At 41.9% G+C, this 20,144-nt stretch overlaps 2 protein-coding genes across 6 annotated transcripts in view; both read right to left on the bottom strand.

The window, feature by feature from the left end:
* SCP2 (sterol carrier protein 2) overlaps window positions 1-20,144 on the bottom strand; it is a 342,267-nt gene that overhangs the window by 135,485 nt on the left and 186,638 nt on the right. The window lies entirely within an intron of this gene.
* Window positions 1-20,144, bottom strand: part of ZYG11A (zyg-11 family member A, cell cycle regulator) — a 45,678-nt gene that overhangs the window by 11,213 nt on the left and 14,321 nt on the right. For 4 of the 5 annotated variants that reach the window (XM_007534467.3, XM_060206193.1, XM_060206194.1 and 1 more), the window contains exons 3-10: window positions 18,001-18,752; window positions 14,094-14,234; window positions 12,724-12,900; window positions 10,580-10,644; window positions 6,207-6,306; window positions 6,074-6,124; window positions 2,047-2,208; window positions 1,920-1,964 (exon numbers count right to left, since the gene is read on the bottom strand). In XM_007534467.3, the coding sequence (XP_007534529.2) occupies window positions 1,920-1,964; window positions 2,047-2,208; window positions 6,074-6,124; window positions 6,207-6,306; window positions 10,580-10,644; window positions 12,724-12,900; window positions 14,094-14,234; window positions 18,001-18,752 (1,493 nt within the window). Of the gene's footprint in view, window positions 1-1,919; window positions 1,965-2,046; window positions 2,209-6,073; window positions 6,125-6,206; window positions 6,307-10,579; window positions 10,645-12,723; window positions 12,901-14,093; window positions 14,235-17,579; window positions 17,965-18,000; window positions 18,753-20,144 lie in introns of those variants that run through there. The other variant, XM_060206196.1, reaches the window with a different exon arrangement.

Genomic DNA, 20,144 nt, shown 5'->3' with positions numbered 1-20,144 from the left:
GAACAACAGTGATAGAGGGATGGATATGGGTAAAGTATACCTACAATGGACTACTACTCAGCTTTAAAAAGGAGAAATCTTGTCATTTATGATAGCACAAGTGGACTAGAGAGCAGTATGCTCAGTGAAAAAAGTCAGACGGAGAAAAAACAAATTGGGGGCTGGGCTGTGGTGCACCCAGTTAAGTGCACATAGTGCTAAGTGCAAAGACCCAGGCTGAAGCCCCTGGCTCCCCACCTGCAGGAGGATTCACAAGTGGCAAAGCAGGTCGGCAGGTGTCTTTCTTCTTCACCTCCCCCTCCTCTCTCAATTTCTCTCCATCCTATCTGATAAACTGAAAAATGGCTGCCAGGAGCAACAGGTTCGTAGTGCAGGCACCAAGGCCCAGTGATAATACTGGGGAGGGAGGAAAGGAAAGAAAGAAAGAGGGAGGGGAGGAGGGAGGTAGTGAGGAGGGGGAGAGAGAAACCAGTGATGCGGTGGGTAGGTTACATGTCTTTTTATGCAAGAGGCCCTGGTTTTGATACCAAGAACCATATAAGAGTACCCAGGACAGAATCAGATGGATTGCTTTTTAAAAAAATGAATAAAAATAGAGAGATATTGGGCCTGGTTGGTAGTACACCTGATTCAGCACACGTTACAACCTTCTAGGACCCTGGTTAGAGGCCCCAGTCCCCACCTGCTGGGGGAAAGCTATGCAAGTGGTGAAGCAGGGCTGCAAGTGTCTCTCCCCTCTCCCTCTCAATCTCTGGCCGTCTCTATTCAATAAATTTAGATCATTAAAAAGTTAAAAAAAACAAAAGAGAGAAATTGACAGGGAAAGGGGAAATAGAGAGGGAAAAAGAGGCCAGGTGGTAATGCACCTGGCTGAGCACACATTACAATGTGCAAGGACCTGGGTTCAAGCCCCTGGTTCCCACCTGCAGGGGGAAAGCTTCAGAAATGGCGAAGTAGGGATGCAGATATCTTTCTGTCTCTTTCCTCTTCTATTCCTGGCTGTCTCTATTAAATAAATAATTAAAAATAATTCTTAATCATAAGGATCCCGGTTTGAGCCCCCAGCTCCCCACCAGCAGGGGAGTCGCTTCACAGGCGGTGAAGCAGGTCTGCAGGTGTCTGTCTTTCTCTCCCCCTCTGTCTTCCCCTCCTCTCTCCATTTCTCTCTGTCCTATCCAACAACAATGACATCAACAACAACAATAACTACAACAACAATAAAGCACAACAATGGCAACAAAAGGGAAAATAAATAAATTTTTAAAAATTAATAATTCTTAAAAAGAGAGAACGAGAGAGAGAAAGAGCCACCTGCATGCAGCACTATTCATGAAGCTTTCCCCTGCAGGTAGGGGCCAGGATTTGGGGTCCAGGACTTAAAGCCAAGTCCCTGCATATGGTAACATTTCCACTTTATCAGTTATATCATGGTCCACCCCACCTCTCAGTTTTTCCCAAGATAGTTTTGAGAACACTCAGATCACCACTATAAGCTTAGAAAATGTGACAAGGGACTGGTGAGTGGTACACTGGGGTGAGTGCACACAACACTATGTGCAAGGACTTGGTGCCCAGCAGCAAGCTTCTCTCGTGCTGAAGTAGTGCTGCAGGTGTTTCTCTCTTTCCACTCTATCTCCCCCTTCTCACTCAACTTCTATCTCTATCCAGAATCAAGTGACAAAAGTAGAGATTTCAGAAGCAGTTGTAAATATATATATATAGTGGGACTTGTGTTCTATTGCTGCTGCTATGTGAAATTATGTGAAAATGTCCATGGAGACACAAGGTAACAACCTGTACCATCAGATTAAGTAAGCTAACACAAATGCTTACAAAAGAGACTGGCATATAGTAAGTACTATGTAAATGTTAATTCTTAGGTCCTAATCATTAAAATCAACTAAAAAAAAAAATCTTACCAATAGACCAAGAACTTTGTTTTGTATTGTTGGCTGTAAAAAAGTCTGTCAAAAGAATGAAACAGGTTACTTTAGGATGGAAACAGCAACAACAACTTTACACATAAACTCAACCCTGTCTTCCCACCTCTAAAACTTGGATGAAGATCGGTAAGCCTTGATTTTCAACAAAGTACTTGCAGGCAGTGGGAGAGGCATCTGTCAGATTCCAAAGTGCTTTCAAAGTAAACAAGAAGGTGACATCATCTGAAGTCTCAGAAGTCTTCTGCTTTACTATAGTGAGAAGTTTCTAAAGCCAAAAAGGAAAAAGAAAAAATCCACTATAAAGAACAATAGTTAAATGCAATAATTAAATAGTCAATACTTAAAAGCAATAGTCAATAGCAACAATTAATAGTTAAAAGAACTTTAAAATCAAAACCAAGTTTGTGCCCAGGAAGGTGTGCAGTGAATCAAGTATTGGACTCTTGGACGAGACCCCTGGGTTTCTGAATTTAATCCTGGTATCACACGTGCCAGAGAACTCTGGTTCTCTCTCTCACACTAGAATATCGAACCCAAGTTCTGCTATATAATAGTTTTGTGACCCACTTTATATATACTTATCTTCTTGGGGTTTTCTGAGTATTAAATTTAAAATGTAGGATTGGAGAGAGCTGATTTGGATAACATGCTGCTTTGCACTGTGTACAAGCAGGTTCAAGCCTGCTCCACACTAAACTGAAGGAAGCTTTGGTGCTGTGATATCTCTCTACCTCTACCAAAAGAAATAAATAAACATTTATTTATTTATTCCCTTTTGTTGCCCTTGTTATTTATCATTATTATTGTTGTTATTGTATTGTTGTTGTTGGATAGGACAGTGAGAAATGGTGAGGGGAAGACAGAGGGGGAAAGACAGACACCTGCAGACCTACTTCACCACCTGTGAAGCAACTCCCCTGCATGTGGGAGATCACCAAGATCTTTACACTGGTTCTTGTGCTTTGTGCCACCTGCGCTTAACCCGCTGCGCTACCACCCGACTCCCAAAACTTAGCATTTAGTCTAGCTCTTGGTGCTTGTTAATAAACCTCAAAACAGGGGGCCAAGCAGTAGCGCACCTGGTTAAGCACACACACTGCAGTGCACAAAGGACCTGGGTTCAAGCCCCTGATCCCCCACCTGCAGGGGAAAACTTCACACATGGTGAAGCAGGGCCACAGATGTCTATCTCCTTCTATATCTCCCCATTCCTCAATTTCTCTCTGTCTCTATCCAATAATAAATAAATAAATAATAAAAATGTTAATAAACCTCATAATAAAGTACATATTATCTATCTCACTATTCATTTATTGAGAATATTTGCCTTCTGAAAGTCAAGTGCTTGGATTCAGATTGAGACAGATTTTTAAATTTAAATTTTTCCAACAAAATAAAGCAACAAAATTTTGATAAATGTTGTGAAGGAAATACACAAAAATTTACTTTAGGAAAGGCAAGTCGGGGCTGGGTGGTTGTACACCTGGTTGAGTGCATGTGTTACAGTACACAAGGACCCAGGTTTGAACCTCGGTCCTCAACTGCAGGGGGAAAGCTTTGCGAGTGATGAAGCAGTGTTGCAGCTATCTCTCTCCCCGTCTAGCTTCCCCTTTCCTCTTAATCTTTGACTGTCTTATAATTAGTAAAGACCATAAAAAAAAAAAAAAAAACTCGCTATGGCTAAAATGAATTTTAAAAAAGGCAAGTTTATGTACAAAGATAGTATGTAAACTGAGACCAAAAGGAAAGATAAGCCAGCCAAGCAAGGAATGGGGGCAGGCTACAGGTGAGAAGGAAGAACCAGGCAGAGAATGACTTACTCTTCTACACCACTGAGCAGGATCAGTGTGGTTTGAAAATAGCACGAGTACAACCACATGTACCGATACAACAGTTTGATGACATCCCTCATTCACTTTCCAATACATAATTTCAGGTCAGAATAATTCTGGGTGCAAATTAAGCTAATACTACACTTTCTTTCAAGCAGATTAAATTGTCATGTAAAAGGAAAAAGACTGCAATGTTCACTTAACTAGCTGAGGAAAAAAATAACCATTTAAAAACTATAGTTCTCAGGGGCCGGGCAGGTTAAGTGCACGCACATGGCACAAAGCGCAAGGACTGGCTAAAGATTCCAGCTCTAGCAGGTGTCTATCTTGCTCTCTCCGTCTTCCCCCCTTCTAAATTTCTCTGTCTTTTCCAACAACAACAGCAATAACAATAATAACAGCAACAATAATAACAAGGGCAACAAAATGGGAAAAATGGCCTCTTAAGAACAGTGGATTCACAGTGCAGGCACCAAGCCCCAGTGATAACCCTAGAGGCAAAAACAAAAAAACAAAAAACTCTCTCTCTCTCTCTGACACACACACACACACACACACACACACACACACACACACACACACCAGTTTTGCTTTTGAGATCATATTGGTTGGAGCCACCTGATAAGTGCTCACATTACAGTGCACAAGGACCTGGGTTCAAGCCCCCGGTCCCTACCTGCAAGAGGAAAGCTTCACGAGTGGTGAAGCAGGATGCAGGTGTCTCTGTCTCTCATATATATTTTTTTAACCAGAGCACTACTCGGCTCTGGCTTATGGTGATGGGGGGGGGGGGCAGGGGTATTGACTCTGGGACTTTGAAGCCATTATTCTATCTACCCTCTACTATCTCCCCCTTCCCTCTCAATTTCTGGCTGTCTCTATTAAGAAAGAAAGAAAGAAAGAAAGAAAGAAAGAAAGAAAGAAAGAAAGAAAGAAAGAAAGGAAGGAAGGAAGGAAGAAAGAAAGAATTTAAAAAATGTTTTTTTAAAAAAGAGATCATATTGGCTTACAGAAGTACAAGTACAGGTGGGGTTGGATAGCATAATGGTTATGCAAATAAATCCTCATACCCGAGACTTCAAAGTCCTAGGTTCAATCCCCCACATAAACCCATCAGCAGATAAAGGGGAAGAGGGAGAAGCTGGGCGGTAGCACAGTGGGTTAAGTGCACGTGGCAAAGCACAAGGACCGGCGTAAGGATCCCAGTTCAAGCCTCCGGCTCCCCACATGCAGGGGAGTCGCTTCACAGGTGGTGATGCAGGTCTACAGGTGTCTTATCTTTCTCTCTCCCTCTGTCTTCCCCTCTTCTCTCCACTTCCCTCTGTCCAATCCAACAATGATGACATCAATAACAATAACTACAACAATAAAACAAGGCAACAAAAGAGAAAATAAATATTTTTTTTTTAAATTTAAAAAAGGAAGGGGAAGAGGCAGTAGAAGAATAGACAGGAGGCAGTGGGTTAAGCACACATGGCGCAAAGTTCAAGGACCAGCATTAGGATCCTGGTTTGAGGCCCAGCTCCCCACCTGCAGGGGAGTCGCTTCACAGGCAGTGAAGCAGTGTCTATCTTTCTCTCTCCCCGTCTTCCCGTCCTCTCTTGATTTCTCTCTGTCATATCCAACAACTACGACAGCAGTAACAACAATAAACAAGGGCAACAAAGGGGGGGGGGATAGCCTCCAGTAGCAGTGGATTCATACCGAGCCCCGGCGATAACCCTGGAGGCAAAAGAAAAAAAGAAAAAAGAAACAGGAGGATTCATTTTGGCAAGGGTGACAATGCTGAAATTTGGTGATGGCACAGGCTGTATACATGCAGACACAAAGACACATACATAGAAGCTGAGGTTGTATTTTACTTTTCTCTGTCTCTGCTGGAATGCAAAAGTAACCTGGAGTGGCAAAACTCTACAAAAATAAAATAAAGTAGATGGATAATGTGCATTTTATAATGAAACAACGTTAGCGTAGTCACAGTGTAGCGACCACTGATTTATAAAACTATGATGTGAATTTGCTGGGGGGTAATTTGTAGTGATGTATGTAGAAGAGCTAAGTTGTTTGCGTTGCAGCAAAATCATGAGATAACATCTAGAACTGATAAATCAACAATTGAGCTATCAGCATTTATAGACAGTGCAGTCATTATCAGAGGAGAGAGCAACATGGATAAGAGGAGCCAACTACAGACTTCATTTTATAGGCCTTATAGGCCTATAAACTACTGTTATAAATTATTTAAAACTATTGTTGTAAATTATTTGATTAAAAGATTTTATGAAAGTGACAACCTACCTTGACTGCCATGGAGAGTTCTTCAAGTTGTGTGATTTGGTCAGATGAGAGCTGTAAGAAAACAAAAAGCCAAAAGTGAAATCTCAGTGCCCTTCAAGGCCGGGGAGAAATACTGCCTTTAGCAACTGCGTACCTGCAGGGCTAGAATAGAGATGATGCTCACTGTCATTGTCTGTATCTTGGGGTCTTCATTTTCACAGAGGCATCTGATAACAAACTTGGCAGCATCAAGCCTGAAAAGTAGTGGTTTGCACAACAAAGTTTGTAAAACAGAAGAAATGACTCAGACTCGCCAGTACCAAAAACAGTCAGACTTCTAAGACTTCAGTTATGAAAGCCAATAAACTGGGTTAGGAAGTGGCATACCCAGCGGAGCACAGACATCACCATGTGTAAGGACCCAGGTTCAAGCCCTCACTCCCCACCTGCAGGGGGAAGCTTTAGGTGTCTGTATTTTGAAGCTCAGCTTAGCACCCATGCCCCTGCACCCTGCAGGGAGCTGGGAGAAGAGGCCAGAGGCAGGGCCAGAAGCACCAGTGTGTCTGTACATCGGGCACCAGCGCGGCCTCTACCTACCTGACTGCAAAGGGCAAAAAATGCAGATGGGGCAGAAGCAAGCACCTGAAGACAGGCTGAAGCACATCCCTTGAGGCTCCACCCTTCTCCAGAAGGGACTATAATACTTGGAAGACAGGGCCAGGCGGTGGTGCACCTGGTTAAGTGCACACACTACAGTGTGCAAAGACCCAGGCTCAAGCCTCCTTCCCCCACCCCCTGCAGGGGGGAAGCTTCACAAGTGATGAAGCAGGGCTATAGGTGTCTGTCTCTTTCCCTCTCCAACCTCCGCCTCCTCTCTCAATTTCTCTGTCTCTATCAAATAATAAATACTATAATTAAAAAAAAACATGTAAGACCAGGAAGCATAGGGCGTGTGTGCATGTGTGTGTGTCTGGGGGGGTACATGCCTTCATGGCTTGTACTTTCTTCTCCTTTTCTGTCCTTACTTTCTCCCAATAAATGCTCTTCTCCCTGAAACATGACTGTCTCCCTTTGTGATCCTTCCATGTATAAGTCAGTCTAGAATCCTATGGGAGAGAACTGGAAACAGCTCCAGTTAGCTGCTCCCTCCCCCTCAACATACCTTTCTCTCTCTCTATCTCCCCCTCAATTCCTCTATCTTACCTAAAGAGGAAAAAATAGCCACTGGGAATAGTGGATTTGTAAGGAGTGCATAGGATTAAAGAATGGATAAGTCTAAGAATTTTTAGCATTCAATTTCTACTATGACTAAAAAAAAAAAAATGTCCGTTTTGAAAAGTTCCATAAGAGGTTAACAATTGCGATCTGAATTGCAGAAAGTGCTAAGTGTTAAAATGCCACAGGCAATTTGTATGGAAACTAGAAAATTCAATTTCTTCAAAAAGGGCAGTTGTTACTCTACCCCCATTGGTGACTACCATGCAGAAAGAAGACTGAGTCAACAAAGCTTCCAACTTTGAAAGACAAAGTAGAAACACTGGTTTTTGAAATGTGGAAAACCGTTCCCTATTGTTTTATTAAATGTCATGAAATAGAAAAGAAAAAGGGAAAATGCTAAGGCAAAGAAAGAGTTAATTAACCAAACTGTAGGAAGGAGAAGATGGATCACAGGATAGCAACTCCCCCACCACCACACCAGAGGTATATTTTTTATTCTGACAGGTCATAAAACGTCCAAGTCCTGAGGCTAACCTTTCCCCAGACACAGCTATGCAGGAACAGATAACAGTAACTAAGGCATCAGACCCTGAGCACTGGGTACAAGTCCCGCCCCCTTAACCTTGCACAGCCTCTGCTTCTGTGGTGACGCTTTCTGCTCTCAGCCTGCAGCCCCCTATAGAGGCTTTTATGTCCCCTTTGTACAGGATCCAGAATTCTTTAAGAGGACGGGCTCTTCCTGTGGCCTGTTAGTGTTAATAAATTTCTCCTTTTTCTGAATCTCTGGTTTCATTTGCCACATCAGTCAATTCCCACTACCTATGAGGTGGTGAGGCAGACATAGCATTGGACTTGCAATCATGAAGTGCTGAGCTCAGTCATGTGGGGGAAAGCCCGCTGTCTGGGAAATGCAGGCCATCATCTCCATGAGGGTCTGTGAGGGTCGACCCCAAGGCCCCTCCTCACAGGAGGGGCGGTAGGCAGAGCCCCACCTGACCTCATGACCTTATGACGGATGGAGTTTTCTATGCAGGGAACCTTCCTGCACATAACTTCCTTGGTCCTTTGAACAAGGCCGTAAATTACTGTGTATGGCCAACTGAAACCCACCGCAAATATCCTGGCTGTGCTCAACTGTCCCCTTCCCCCCTTCCCTGAGGTATTTGTAATTCACCCTTAGAGAAAAGCCTGCCTATGCATGATGAGCTCATGACCAAGGCCTTCCTTACACGGTAACTTTCCAGTTATGATCAAATACTTGATTAAGTCAAGATTCAACCCTGTATTATGTATGGATTAATGATTACCTTAACCTTTTTCTAACCCTTGGATATATCTACCTGCTTGTATCCCCAAATAAAGTTGTCTCTCTGAAGCTTCTCCCGGAGGAGGTCATGATTCCTCTCCTCACAGGGTTTCCAGGACCCCCGGGGTGGCCCATCTCCCCCACCTCCTCTCCACGGTCACCTGCCATTGCACAGAGGAGAAATGGCCCCCACACAATCCCAAACACCATATATGCCAGAGGAATGCCCTGACTTTTTCTCCATCTTATAAATAGGATGCAGAAGTTACACAGGCTCCTATGCTGAATATGGGCCGCAGGTCAAATATTTATTATGTTTTCTCCATATTTTGGAGCTACTCTCTTTCCTGATCCAGCTTTCTAATCCTTCTTCCAATCATGACACCATCTCCCCAGACAGTAACTTGGGTCCACCTGCATATCAGATGTCAGGCTCAGGCAAAAACTAGTAAAGTCATGGGCCCCTTGGAATATACCTAAAATAGACCTACTAGCTTTTTCCAAAATGGAGACCCCAAATCTTCATCTGCCATATTCTTGTCTTTAGGTTCATGATTAGTCAGTAATTTGTTTTGCTTTCTGTCTTAACTCTTTTTCAGCCACCAGGTTCCAAATGATACCATGATCTCAACCTGACTTCCCTGGGCAGATGACCCCACCATGTGTCCCCAGTGGAGCTCCACTTCCCTCTAGCCCTGCCCCACTAGGGAAAGAGAGAGGCAGGTTGGGGATATGCATCAACCTGCCAAAGCCCATGTTCAGCGGGGAAGCAATTACAGAAGCCAGACCTTCCACCTTCTGCACCCCACAATGATCCTGGGTCCATGCTCCCAGAGGAATAAAAAATAGGAAAGCTATCAGGGGAGGGGATGGGACACGGAGTTCTAGTGATGGGAACTGTACTCCTCTTACCCAATGGTCTTGTTAGTATTTCCATTTTATAAATAAATTTTTTTTAAAAAAGTTTAGTTCCCATCCTATCCAACAATGACATCAATAGCAACAATAATAATAACCACAACAATGATAAAACAAGGGCAACAAAAGGGGAAAAAATAGCCTCCAGGAGCACCAGCAATAACCCTTGAGGCAAAAAAAAAAAATTAGCTCCCATTTTAAGTACACATTGCAATTAAATTTGAGGGTGGCTTAGTTTACAACCCTGTATACATGAACCTTATAAGCTTTGTTCCACTTAGCTTGTTCTTTTTGGAAACAGCTATTATAAATGTTTTAGAATTCATAAATCTTAAGCGCTTACAAATGTCTTAAGAAAAGTTCCTCTGGAGTCTAGGATAACTTGCAATGGACTTTGCTGCTATTGCTGTTGTTTTATTACCACCAGTTAGTGCTGGGATTCTGCCTACAAAATGAATCCACCGCTCCCAGCAGCCAAATTTTTCATTTATTTGTTTGATAGAACAGAGAAAAAATTGAGAGAAGCAGGAGATAGGAATAGAGAAAGAAACACCTGCAGTACTTAATTCACCCTTCATGAAGCTTCTATCTTGCTCTTGGTAATGTGTGCCAATACCCAGCCCCTAGGGACTGTGCTAAATACTTTACAAACATCCTATCTAATTGTAAGCCACTATGACAATCTGTGTGTGTGTTTTCCTTTTTTTTTTTTTTTACCACAGTACTGATCATCTCTGTTCATCTCTACCTTCTGGTGGTACAGGGGATTGAACCTGGGACCTTGGTGTTTCGGGTATGAGAGTCTCCTTGCATAATCATTATGCTATCTAACCCTGCCTGTAAGCCACTAGGAAATGAGAAAAGCTATACCTGGAAAAGACTAGAACTAAAGTTCAAAACTGGCTCTCTGCAACTCATGTTCTTACCATCCATCTGCCTTGAACTAGAATCATACTTTGGAAGAGGTTTATCCCCAAACATTTCTACCAGTCTTAATTGTGTCTTTGTTAAACTAGTAACAAAAAGTCAATGCTCAAAGTAACAGTCAAGACCCTAAAATTATGTAATCAAATTTTTACACTTACCTGTCAAATGGAACATCCACAAGAATCCTGGAATTGGTTAAGGAGAGAAGACAATTCTTCTGTAACTTTTAAGAAAGAAAAATAAATTTTTAAGCAAAAATGTCTTTCTAAATAAAGGTTCTACCTATTCAAAAGGTGCTACCAATAAGCTTTATTGATTGCACTCACACTACATCTGCCCCTCTTCCCCCCTTTGGCGGCTTAGCATACATGATTTTACCTTCATCTGACTTCTTCATTCAGATAAAGAATGAGAGAGACATCAAGGTACCAGTTTCCTGGCACGATGGCATTTCCTCTGTGGTGCTAGTGCTTCAGCCTGGGCCATATGCAAGGCAAGGCAGGCACCCTACCAGCCATCTTCATTGACACACTTTATAAGTTGTGTGAGAGAGGCTGAGAGACTAGAGCACTGCTCCCCATTCATGCTTCTGCCTTTCTTGTTTTCATGTTTGCCAGGATCAAACCCAGGGCCTCATGCATGCAAAGGATACACTCCACCATTGAGACAGCTAATCAAGTTCTTCATTTAATTTTACTTCATTTAATAAGCTGTCACACCTTGTCAAAAAGAATAAATTTGCTTTCCTGGTAGACCCCCCCCCCCCAACCACCGGATCTTGAATCTTAGAAGGCTTATGTGGAAAGTGACATGCCTATCTCTTCAAATCAACTACCTGAAACTATCTATGCCCTTACCAGATCCCATAACTAAGTCTACTAGAGCTTCGACTTTCTTCCTAAGATTGTTAAAGGTTGAACTGGATTTTTTTTTTTTTTTTGCATCAGGGTTATTGCTGGGGGGTGGGGGGAGTCAGTGCCTGCACTATTAATTCACCAGTCCTTGTGGTCATTTTTTTATTTTTTCCTTTCTATTTTTATTTGACAGGACAGAGAAATTGAGAGGGTAGGAGAGATAAAGAGGGGGGAGAAATACAGACACCTGCAGACCTGCTTCACCACTCATGAAGTGTTCCTCCTGCAAGTGGGGATGGGGCTCAAACCTGGATCCTTGTGCATGGTGTTAGCATGCTTAACCGGGTGCACCATTGCCCAGGCCTGAACTGGGCTTTTAAAGATAGGAAAGAAACATAGTTTCTAAGAAAAGATAAAGCAGAAAGAACTAGAAAAATGTAACTTCACTTTGAAATGCCAGGAGTAGGCCAGTATAACGAATCCATGTATAAGACAGGAGCAAAGCAAGCCTGAAAGTAACAGGAACCAGGCAGCAGGTTAAGCAAGTGAAGAGGGCCAAGTGAAACCAGAGTGCGGTGCTAGGGACTATGGATAATTTCTAACCTTTTATAGGGGCAAATGTTACTCAGTCACCACTGATGACTCTCATGCAGGAGTTACTACTAAACTGAGGATTCTCCAACTTTTTTTTTGCCAGAGACATTACAGCACAGCTCTGCCATTTAAGATGTTCTAATGTCTTTTCCTTGTCTTTTTCTTATGTGGTACCAAGAATTGAATACCAAGGATCGAACCCAAAATTTCACATATGTATGGCATACATATACATACTTACAAGTTCCCCAGCCCTTTCTGAATTTTTACAAAGAAATGTTTTAAAATACACTTTAGCGGTGAAGTAGGTCTGCAGGTGTCTATCTTTCTCTCTCCCTCTCTATCTCCCCTCCCCTCTCAATTTTTCTCTATCTTATCTAATAAAAGGGGAAAATGAGAATGGAAAGAAGGAAAAAATGACCACCAGGAGTGGTAGATTTGTAATGCCAGCACCAAGCTTCAGCTATAACCGTGGTGGCAAAGAAAAAAAAAAGGAGTATGAATATGAGTGTTCATGCATATGAACGTTTTATGACTATGCTTGCATGTCTCTTTGGTAACTAAGAGTGTAATGATCATAGAGTAGTTACCAAAGACTTTGAAAGAAAAAGGCTATATTGACTGGTGGGTGTATCCTTTTCCATTCTCTTTTTTTCATGATTTGGAAAGACATGTACAGTGCCCAGGGTCTCACAAATGCAAACAATGTGATCAATCTACCCACTGAGCCACTTCCCAGCAGAGATTTTCCATTCTTAGCATCAGTTTATGAGACTCAGCTACTCAATACCCTTGACAATACTTGGTGCTGTCAATTTTGTTAAAAATACAATCAAATACTCAGCTCAAATTACCTGCTGGTAATGGGGGAAAGTTTTCAGAGCCTTGAAAAGTAGACAGGTGACTTCTGACAACAGACGGACAGGCATCCCCCTGGCCAGTCCCTGGCGTGTTAGATTGAGAACGCAAGCACTGGCTGTGAATTGCACTGACAAATCAAATGGATGATTCCTCATTCCTACAGCCACAAGCTGAAGACAGATTGATTTTTAATAGCATATAACATTAATATTCTCTATACTGTCAGATTTTTGTGTAGACTGACAAAAAAGTATCAGAGAAAGCAATCAATTTATGGCTATTCATTTACTTCCTAAGGTGATCAGCGATACCTTCCTACCCAAATGTAGCCATTACCATGACTGGCAAGTCAATTCCTTTCTCAAGTCCTAGGTTCAATCTCCATGCACCACCATAAGCCAGAGCTAAGCAGTGCTCTGGTTAAAAAATAAAAGAGGATATAGTAAATTCCTGTTTCTCAACTAAGTCGTATTACAGGCCAAATAGTGCAATTATCCAATTATCTCTTCTGGGGCAAAAGTATAGATGACTTAAGATTGGTCCCAAGTAGATTCATTTGCTCAAAACAAGAAAACTTGCAGTTAAACTAACATTTTTAAAATTATTTTTAATTGCCACCAGGATTATCGCTGGGGCTCAGTGTCTGCATGATGAATACACTGCTCCTGGCAGTCTCCCCCCCCCCCCCCATTTTGAGAAGGACTAGGGGAAGACAAAGACACATCTGTAGCATGGCTTCACCAATGGTAAAGCTTCCCCTCTATCCTACACCCAACTCCACAGGTCGGGACAGGGGCTTGAGCCTGTATCTTTGTCCAAGGTATTATGTGGACCCCTTCCAGGCGTGTCACCACCTAAATCTGAAACTTAACATCATTACCCCTTCTCTATCAGACACTGGAGCTCCATGCCTTATGACTCCACCATTCCCAGTGAACTCTTGTTTAGAAATTGAGGGAGTCGGGCGGTAGCGCAGCGGGTTAAGTGTATGTGGCAGGAAGTGCAAGGACCGGCCTAAGGATCCTGGTTCAAGCCCCGGCTCCCCACCTGCAGGGGAGTTGCTTCACAGGCAGTGAAGCAGGTCTGCAGGTGTCTATTTTTCTCTCCCCGTCTTCCCCTCCTCTCTCCATTTCTCTCTGTCCTATCCAACAATGATGACATCAATAACAACAATAACAACTACAACAATAAAACAGCAAGGGCAACAAAAGGGAAAATAAATACAAAAAATAGAGAATTGAGAGAAGGGAAAAAAGAGCAAGGATAGATGATGACAAAAAAAAAGCTACAGTCAACATGCTTGGTGAACAACTGTAATTGAACCAAGTAAGAAGTCATAACTATTTTTCTGGGATATAGTTACCTTTAAAATGGCAGGCATAGTTACTTGCACTGAAAATGTTGCTGTAAAAAGCCTGTAGAGGGCTTCCTTCATAAAACATAACCTATTCCTATATTGGCTCAGTGCTTCTGAAATCTGACTCATATTGGCTTCGCCAGCAACCTGTAAAACAAACATGTTAGCAATATGTTTCACTCATCATCCGCAGTGCTTGAAACAATAAAATGTTCTAAGTGCTTTTATTATAAAATTTCTTTCATTCATTGTAAGTCTAAGAAGTGAATGAATTCTACCCCAGCCTCTCATTTTTAGTGATGGGTCAGTAGAGGTCAAATGTTCCTAAATTGAATGTCACCAAGGAGTGGAAGCAATCTAAATGTCCATGATCAGATGACTGGATAAAGTCATGGAATATTATTCTGCAATTAAAGATAGTGTCCTTTGGCAGATAGTTGTAAAGATGATGGTTGGCCCGTATCTACAGTGTGGCCCAAGGACCGGCATAAAGATCCCGGTCCAAGCCCCCTGCTCCCCACCTGCAGGAGAGTCTCTTCACAGACGGTGAAGCAGGTCTGTAGGTCTGTATGTGTCTTATCTTTCCCTTTCCCTCTCTGTCCTATCCTAGAACAATAAAACAAGGGCAACAAAAGGGAATAAATAAATTTTAAAAAAATTATAAAGATTTGGAACAAATCTTTGAAACAAAAATGGATGGAACTAGGGATGAAGTAAGGATATGACAGAAAACGACCAAATGGTTTTGTTCATACTTGTTCATTTTGTTCATATTGAAAACTGAAACACGAACTTGGAAAAAAACAGTGAAAATGTCTCTAGGACTCTGCAAGAATTATTAATATAGTGAGAGGGTGGGCACATTGCAAATGGGTGCAGTGTGAAACTAGTCCCCTAAGAATAATGTATTATACAGCTAGTTACAATATATGTTTAATATTTTATTTTGAGAAAGAGATACAGAGAAAGACCCAGAAAGACTACTGGGTCTTTCTGCTCAGCTCTGGTTTATGGTAGTGCTGGGGATTGAATCTGGGCCCTCAGAGCCTTAGGCATGAAAGTCTTTTGCAGAAGTATTTCTGTATGTATATTCAACTATGAGAAAGGATGAAATCTTGCCCTTTGTTACAACAAAAATGAAGCTGGAGGGAATTGTACTAAGTGTAAGAACTCAGAAGGAGAACAAAAACCGTATGATCTCATTTATACGTGGGATAGAAAGAAACAAAACAAGGAAGCAAACCTTAGACTGCCTGCAGAATTGAGCTTACCAGGACGTCACCACTCCTGGTTGACTTTTTCAGATACAGATATAGTGGGGTCAGGCTCGAAGCTGGACAGTGCACATGGCAAAGTCAGAGGACTATCCAAGTAAGCTATGTAGCTAGTCTGAAAGTTTAAAAAGTTGGAGGAAAAAAGGCTCCTTATCACAAAGAGATCTTCCTGTACAGTCCCAGAAAATAATTCTCTTACTAAATCAGTTAAATCTGAAAATTCCAATTACTAATAATCTACCTGATGGCTTCCACCTTTTCCTAGAGACACCAAAATAATTAAAATAACTTTTAATATAATTGTTTTTTTTTTTGGGGGGGGGAGGCTGCTGGGCCTTGCACATGTGCAACTCTATGCTCTTAGTAGACTTGTTCTTTTCCTCTTAAATTTCAGGTAGAGACAGAAAAGGGGAAAGAGTGATAGAAAAAGAGTGACACTACAGCACTGGTCCTCCATTCACGGAGCCTCCATCAGTGCCATGCATAGTGTTCCCACCCATGTGCTGCCAAGGGCCTGACCCGCATCTTTTTCCATGTTAAGTTGTGTGTTCTATGGGTGAGCTATGTTCTGGCTAGTTCCACAGTCGCTATTTTCAAATCAAAATAAAATGCAAATGCAACTAATGCTCCTGCAAATCAATTTTAATCTCTCACTACAGGAAAAATTACAGGGGTGGTGCACCTGGTTAAGTGTATATATTATAGTGTACAAGGGCCCAGGTTCAAGCCCCTGGTCCCCACCTACATGGGGAAGCTCCACAAGTGTGAAGCAGGGCAGCAGGTTTCCCTGTCTTTCCCTCTCTATCTCACCATCCCCTCTCAATTTTTCTCTGTATTTATCCAATAATAAATTTTTAAGAAAGATAAACTACATAATTATTAAAAAAAAAAAAAAGAGGGGTGTTAAGAGCTAGTAGAGCTCATGCTTGGCATGTGCATATCCCAGGAGTTTGAACTCCAGTACCATATAAGAAAGCAACAAGGATGGAGTAGGACTTCGGTATAGCTAGCTCACCTGGTGACTGCTTTATCATGCGTATGACCCAGGTCAAGCCCTGGATACATGACAAAGGATTACTTTCAGCACTAGGGAGAAGCTTGGGTGCACTCCGTCTCTATCTGAAAAAGTCATTCCAGTGCAATGAAGCATGCTTTCAATTTCACTGGCTCCAATTTTTTTTAAAATTTCAAATAGAGAAGGAGACCGATATCTAACAAGAACACCACATCAGGGAGTCGAGCGGTAGCACAGCGGGTTAAGCGCAGGTGGCGCAAATCGCAAGGACCAGCATAAGGATACCAGCTCCCCACTGTGAAGGTCTGCAGGTGTCTATCTTTCTCTCCACCACCCCCCCCTGTCTTCCCCTCCTTTCTCCATTTCTCTCTGTCCTATCCAACAACAACAATAACTACAACAATAAAACAAGGGCTACAAAAGGCAATAAATATTTTTAAAAATACCACAGCAAAACCCTATCATTCATGGCTCAAAACCTGGGTCCTTATCCATGGTAATTAGTGTGTGCTCTATCAGGTGAGCTATTTCCTGGACTCTTTAAAAAACTGTTTTTTGCCAGTCATCAAAAAGCAGTGGCAGGGATGGGGGGATAGATAGTATCTAATGGTTTTGCAAAGAGACTCTAATGCCTGAGACTCCAAAGTCCCAGGTTCAATCCCCCATACCACCATAAACCAGAGCTGAGCAGTGCTCTGATAAAATTAAATAAATAAATAAATTTTTTTTAAAAAGTGGTATCAGTCATATAGGTTAATTGCTTTAATAATTTTATTTAGTTGTTAATAGGTGAAAAACAAAAGCTTTATGTGTTATAAAGACTTTCGTACAAGTACAGGGGAGTAGTTTAACCTCCCAAAGCTTGATCTCCTTACCTATAAAAAAAGGAGGATTAAGTACAAAACAACATGTTGACACAGTTGATACACAGGAAGTCATGTGCAAATGTCTGTACGTATCACTATTCAGTTAGACTGGGAGACATGGAAGCTAAAGCTGTATCTTGTTTAAGGTTGCCTTTCTACTACTTACCACACAGTAGGTACACAATGAGTACTGTCAAGCTCAAGAATTTTTCATGCCTTTATAGCTTTTACTACCTAGTACAAATTCTGCTATACAACAGAAGCTTACTACTCTCTTCTGAACAAATGAAACACACTTCTTTCAGTTAGAAACCATCAGGTCAGGAAAATAGCTCACCTGGTAGAGCGCTGGATTTGTATGCCTAAGGCTCCCAGGTCAATCCAGGAGGCACATAAACCAGAGTGAAGCTCTAGACTCTCCCATGTGGAACAATCTTTCATAATATGTAACAGATCCTTTTCTTTTTAATTCTCAGAAGATAGCTCATCCCCTAAAACACAGGCCTTACCATGCCTGAAACCAGCCTGGGCTTAAGGCCCAGTGCCACATGAAAGCACCGTGGACAATAATGGAGGCGCTCCATGGATGGTGGAGCAGTGCTGTATTATTGTCTCTCTCTCTCTCTCTCTCTCTCTCTCACTCAAAAAGAAAATAAAGAATAGAAAATTGGACCAGCAAGGTTGTGTGGTGGTAGCAAACATATACAAAGCCCTGAGTTTTAGCGCTGCTGCACTGAACAGAAAGGAAAATAACCAACCCTCAAACCTTCCTTAGTAGTAAAGAAGTCAGAATAACCAGCATCTGTGGCCAGCAGTCCCACAAACTGCATCTTGGGCCGCTGCTGTATAAACAGTTCTACAGCTTCATCAGTGATGGCACTGGCCCCTGAGATATCCAACGACACAATATTGGGCAGAATATCCTCCTGCTGCAGCAGATGAAAAGCAAGCTCTGATCTGAGTTGCCTGTGGTCAGAAATATCAAGGTGAAGCAGACATTTAAGTTCTCTAATTACTTCGAGAATCTGTGATTTAGTCATGGTCAGGCATTTCAGATAATGCATTGTGAGAGATTTGAGTCGATCTTTACAGGTAAGGAGAGCAGAGATGTTAGTGACCAAAGTATTGGAGATATCCAAGCTTTCTAGTCTTGGTAACTGAGAAACATTAGCCAAATCTTCGCTGTAAAAACGAACATTGAAAACACTTAGAACCCGAAGGCCAGTGAGCTGACCAATGAAGAGAAGTCTTGAATCTTGAGGAATGCTTGCTGAATCCAAAAGGAGACACTGGAGGTTTTGCTGGATCCAACTATTGCTGCACAGCCCACTTATGATATCTGAGATCGGGAGGTCATTGTGCACTTCAGTGGCATCCAGTTCAGTGAGTTTATGATGGCAGAAGGCTTTTATGAATGCAGCAGTAGAGATTTTAGCTTTCTGAATATTGACCAGTTTCAGTTTCATTTGGTTGCCTTGGAAAATACTTGCTGTTCTATCAGTCAGCTTACCTATAACAGAGTAAGAACCAGTCTGGATTAACTAATAAACTGGCAACAATGGCAATGAACTAAGGCAGATGATACTAACAATAATGACTACATTCAGTGCTTAGTCCATGCTCTTCACTCCAATTACCTAACATGCTCTTTGTAATACTATGAAGGAACTTTGTTATATGACAAAACTAGAGCTTAAAGATGTTCACAGTTCAATGTCAAAATGGGTGGCAGAGTCAGTAACTAAGTCAGATTTACTGTAGTACCCACTCTTAAATTCCACAGTAATCTTGTCCACATGGAGGGGAAAAAAAGAACAAAATAAATAAGTGTGAGGTAGGGAGACAGTACAGCTTTAGAGCACAGGAGCTGCATGCCTAAGGCCTAAGGTTTACTCTCTGGCCCGCATATGCCAGAGACAAGAGATACTCTGGTTGTTCTCTTTCTCACAAAACAAACCTTAAAAAACAGAAGAGGTATCTATTAAGTTCAGGATATACGATATGCATAGAACTCTATTAATGGTTCATTTAAACTAAGTTAGTGGATATTTGACAGGTCCTACCTCTCTGTGGACTTTATTTTCATAATCATTTGGAATTAATCAGCACAGTTAGCATAGAAGTGTATGAAGCGGCCCTGGGTTTGAACTCAGGTTACCTCTCCCCATAATACAGAAATAAATTACATTTGTAGTTTTACTTTATACCATTTTAGCTAACTAAAAAATATACTGAGATACAGTGTGATGATAGTCACAGAAATCTTTAAACAAAAATTGAATTGTATACTTTTTGCAGAGCCAGGGCCTCAGGCACGTGTGATTTCACTGTTCCAAAGTCACTTTTTCATTCATACAGAGACAGAGAGAGGGAAATACCACAGTAAAGCTTCCAGCATCACCTCCTGTGCGGTGCAGATACCTGCACATCACAAACCTGACACGGGTTTGGTATCATACAACTCAGCAAATGAATAAGCAAACAACTAAAAACTAGGCCAGAGGTAGATGGCCAGGTCATGCTGATCTAGGGAGAGAAATGGTGGAAAACCTCTGAAAACAGCATTCTGAGGCAAATCTCCACGGTACCATGTGCTGTCAAACAGCTCTCTGAGAAAAATCTCCATGTACTACGTGCTATGGGACCACCCCTAGCTGCTCGTGACATCTGCCAGACTATATTAGAGGAAGAAAATGACACATACCAAAAAGACAAACAATTACGTTATCTAGGTGACAGAGCCAGATTCCTGGGGAAGTGGGCCAAAAACTGCTATAAAAATGCTCCAATAAATGTGCTTGGGATTCCATTCCCTGAATGGTCCCAAGGTTCCCTGCCTAAGTGTCTCATTTCTCTCCTTCGGACCTAGCCTGCGGGTTATCCTCAGGCCCTCTGCCTCTCC

The sequence above is a fragment of the Erinaceus europaeus genome, chromosome 13 (assembly GCF_950295315.1).
Source record: "Erinaceus europaeus chromosome 13, mEriEur2.1, whole genome shotgun sequence".
NCBI lineage: Eukaryota > Metazoa > Chordata > Mammalia > Eulipotyphla > Erinaceidae > Erinaceus > Erinaceus europaeus.
Note: the sequence above shows the minus strand (reverse complement) of the source record. Positions and strands in the feature narration are given on the sequence as shown.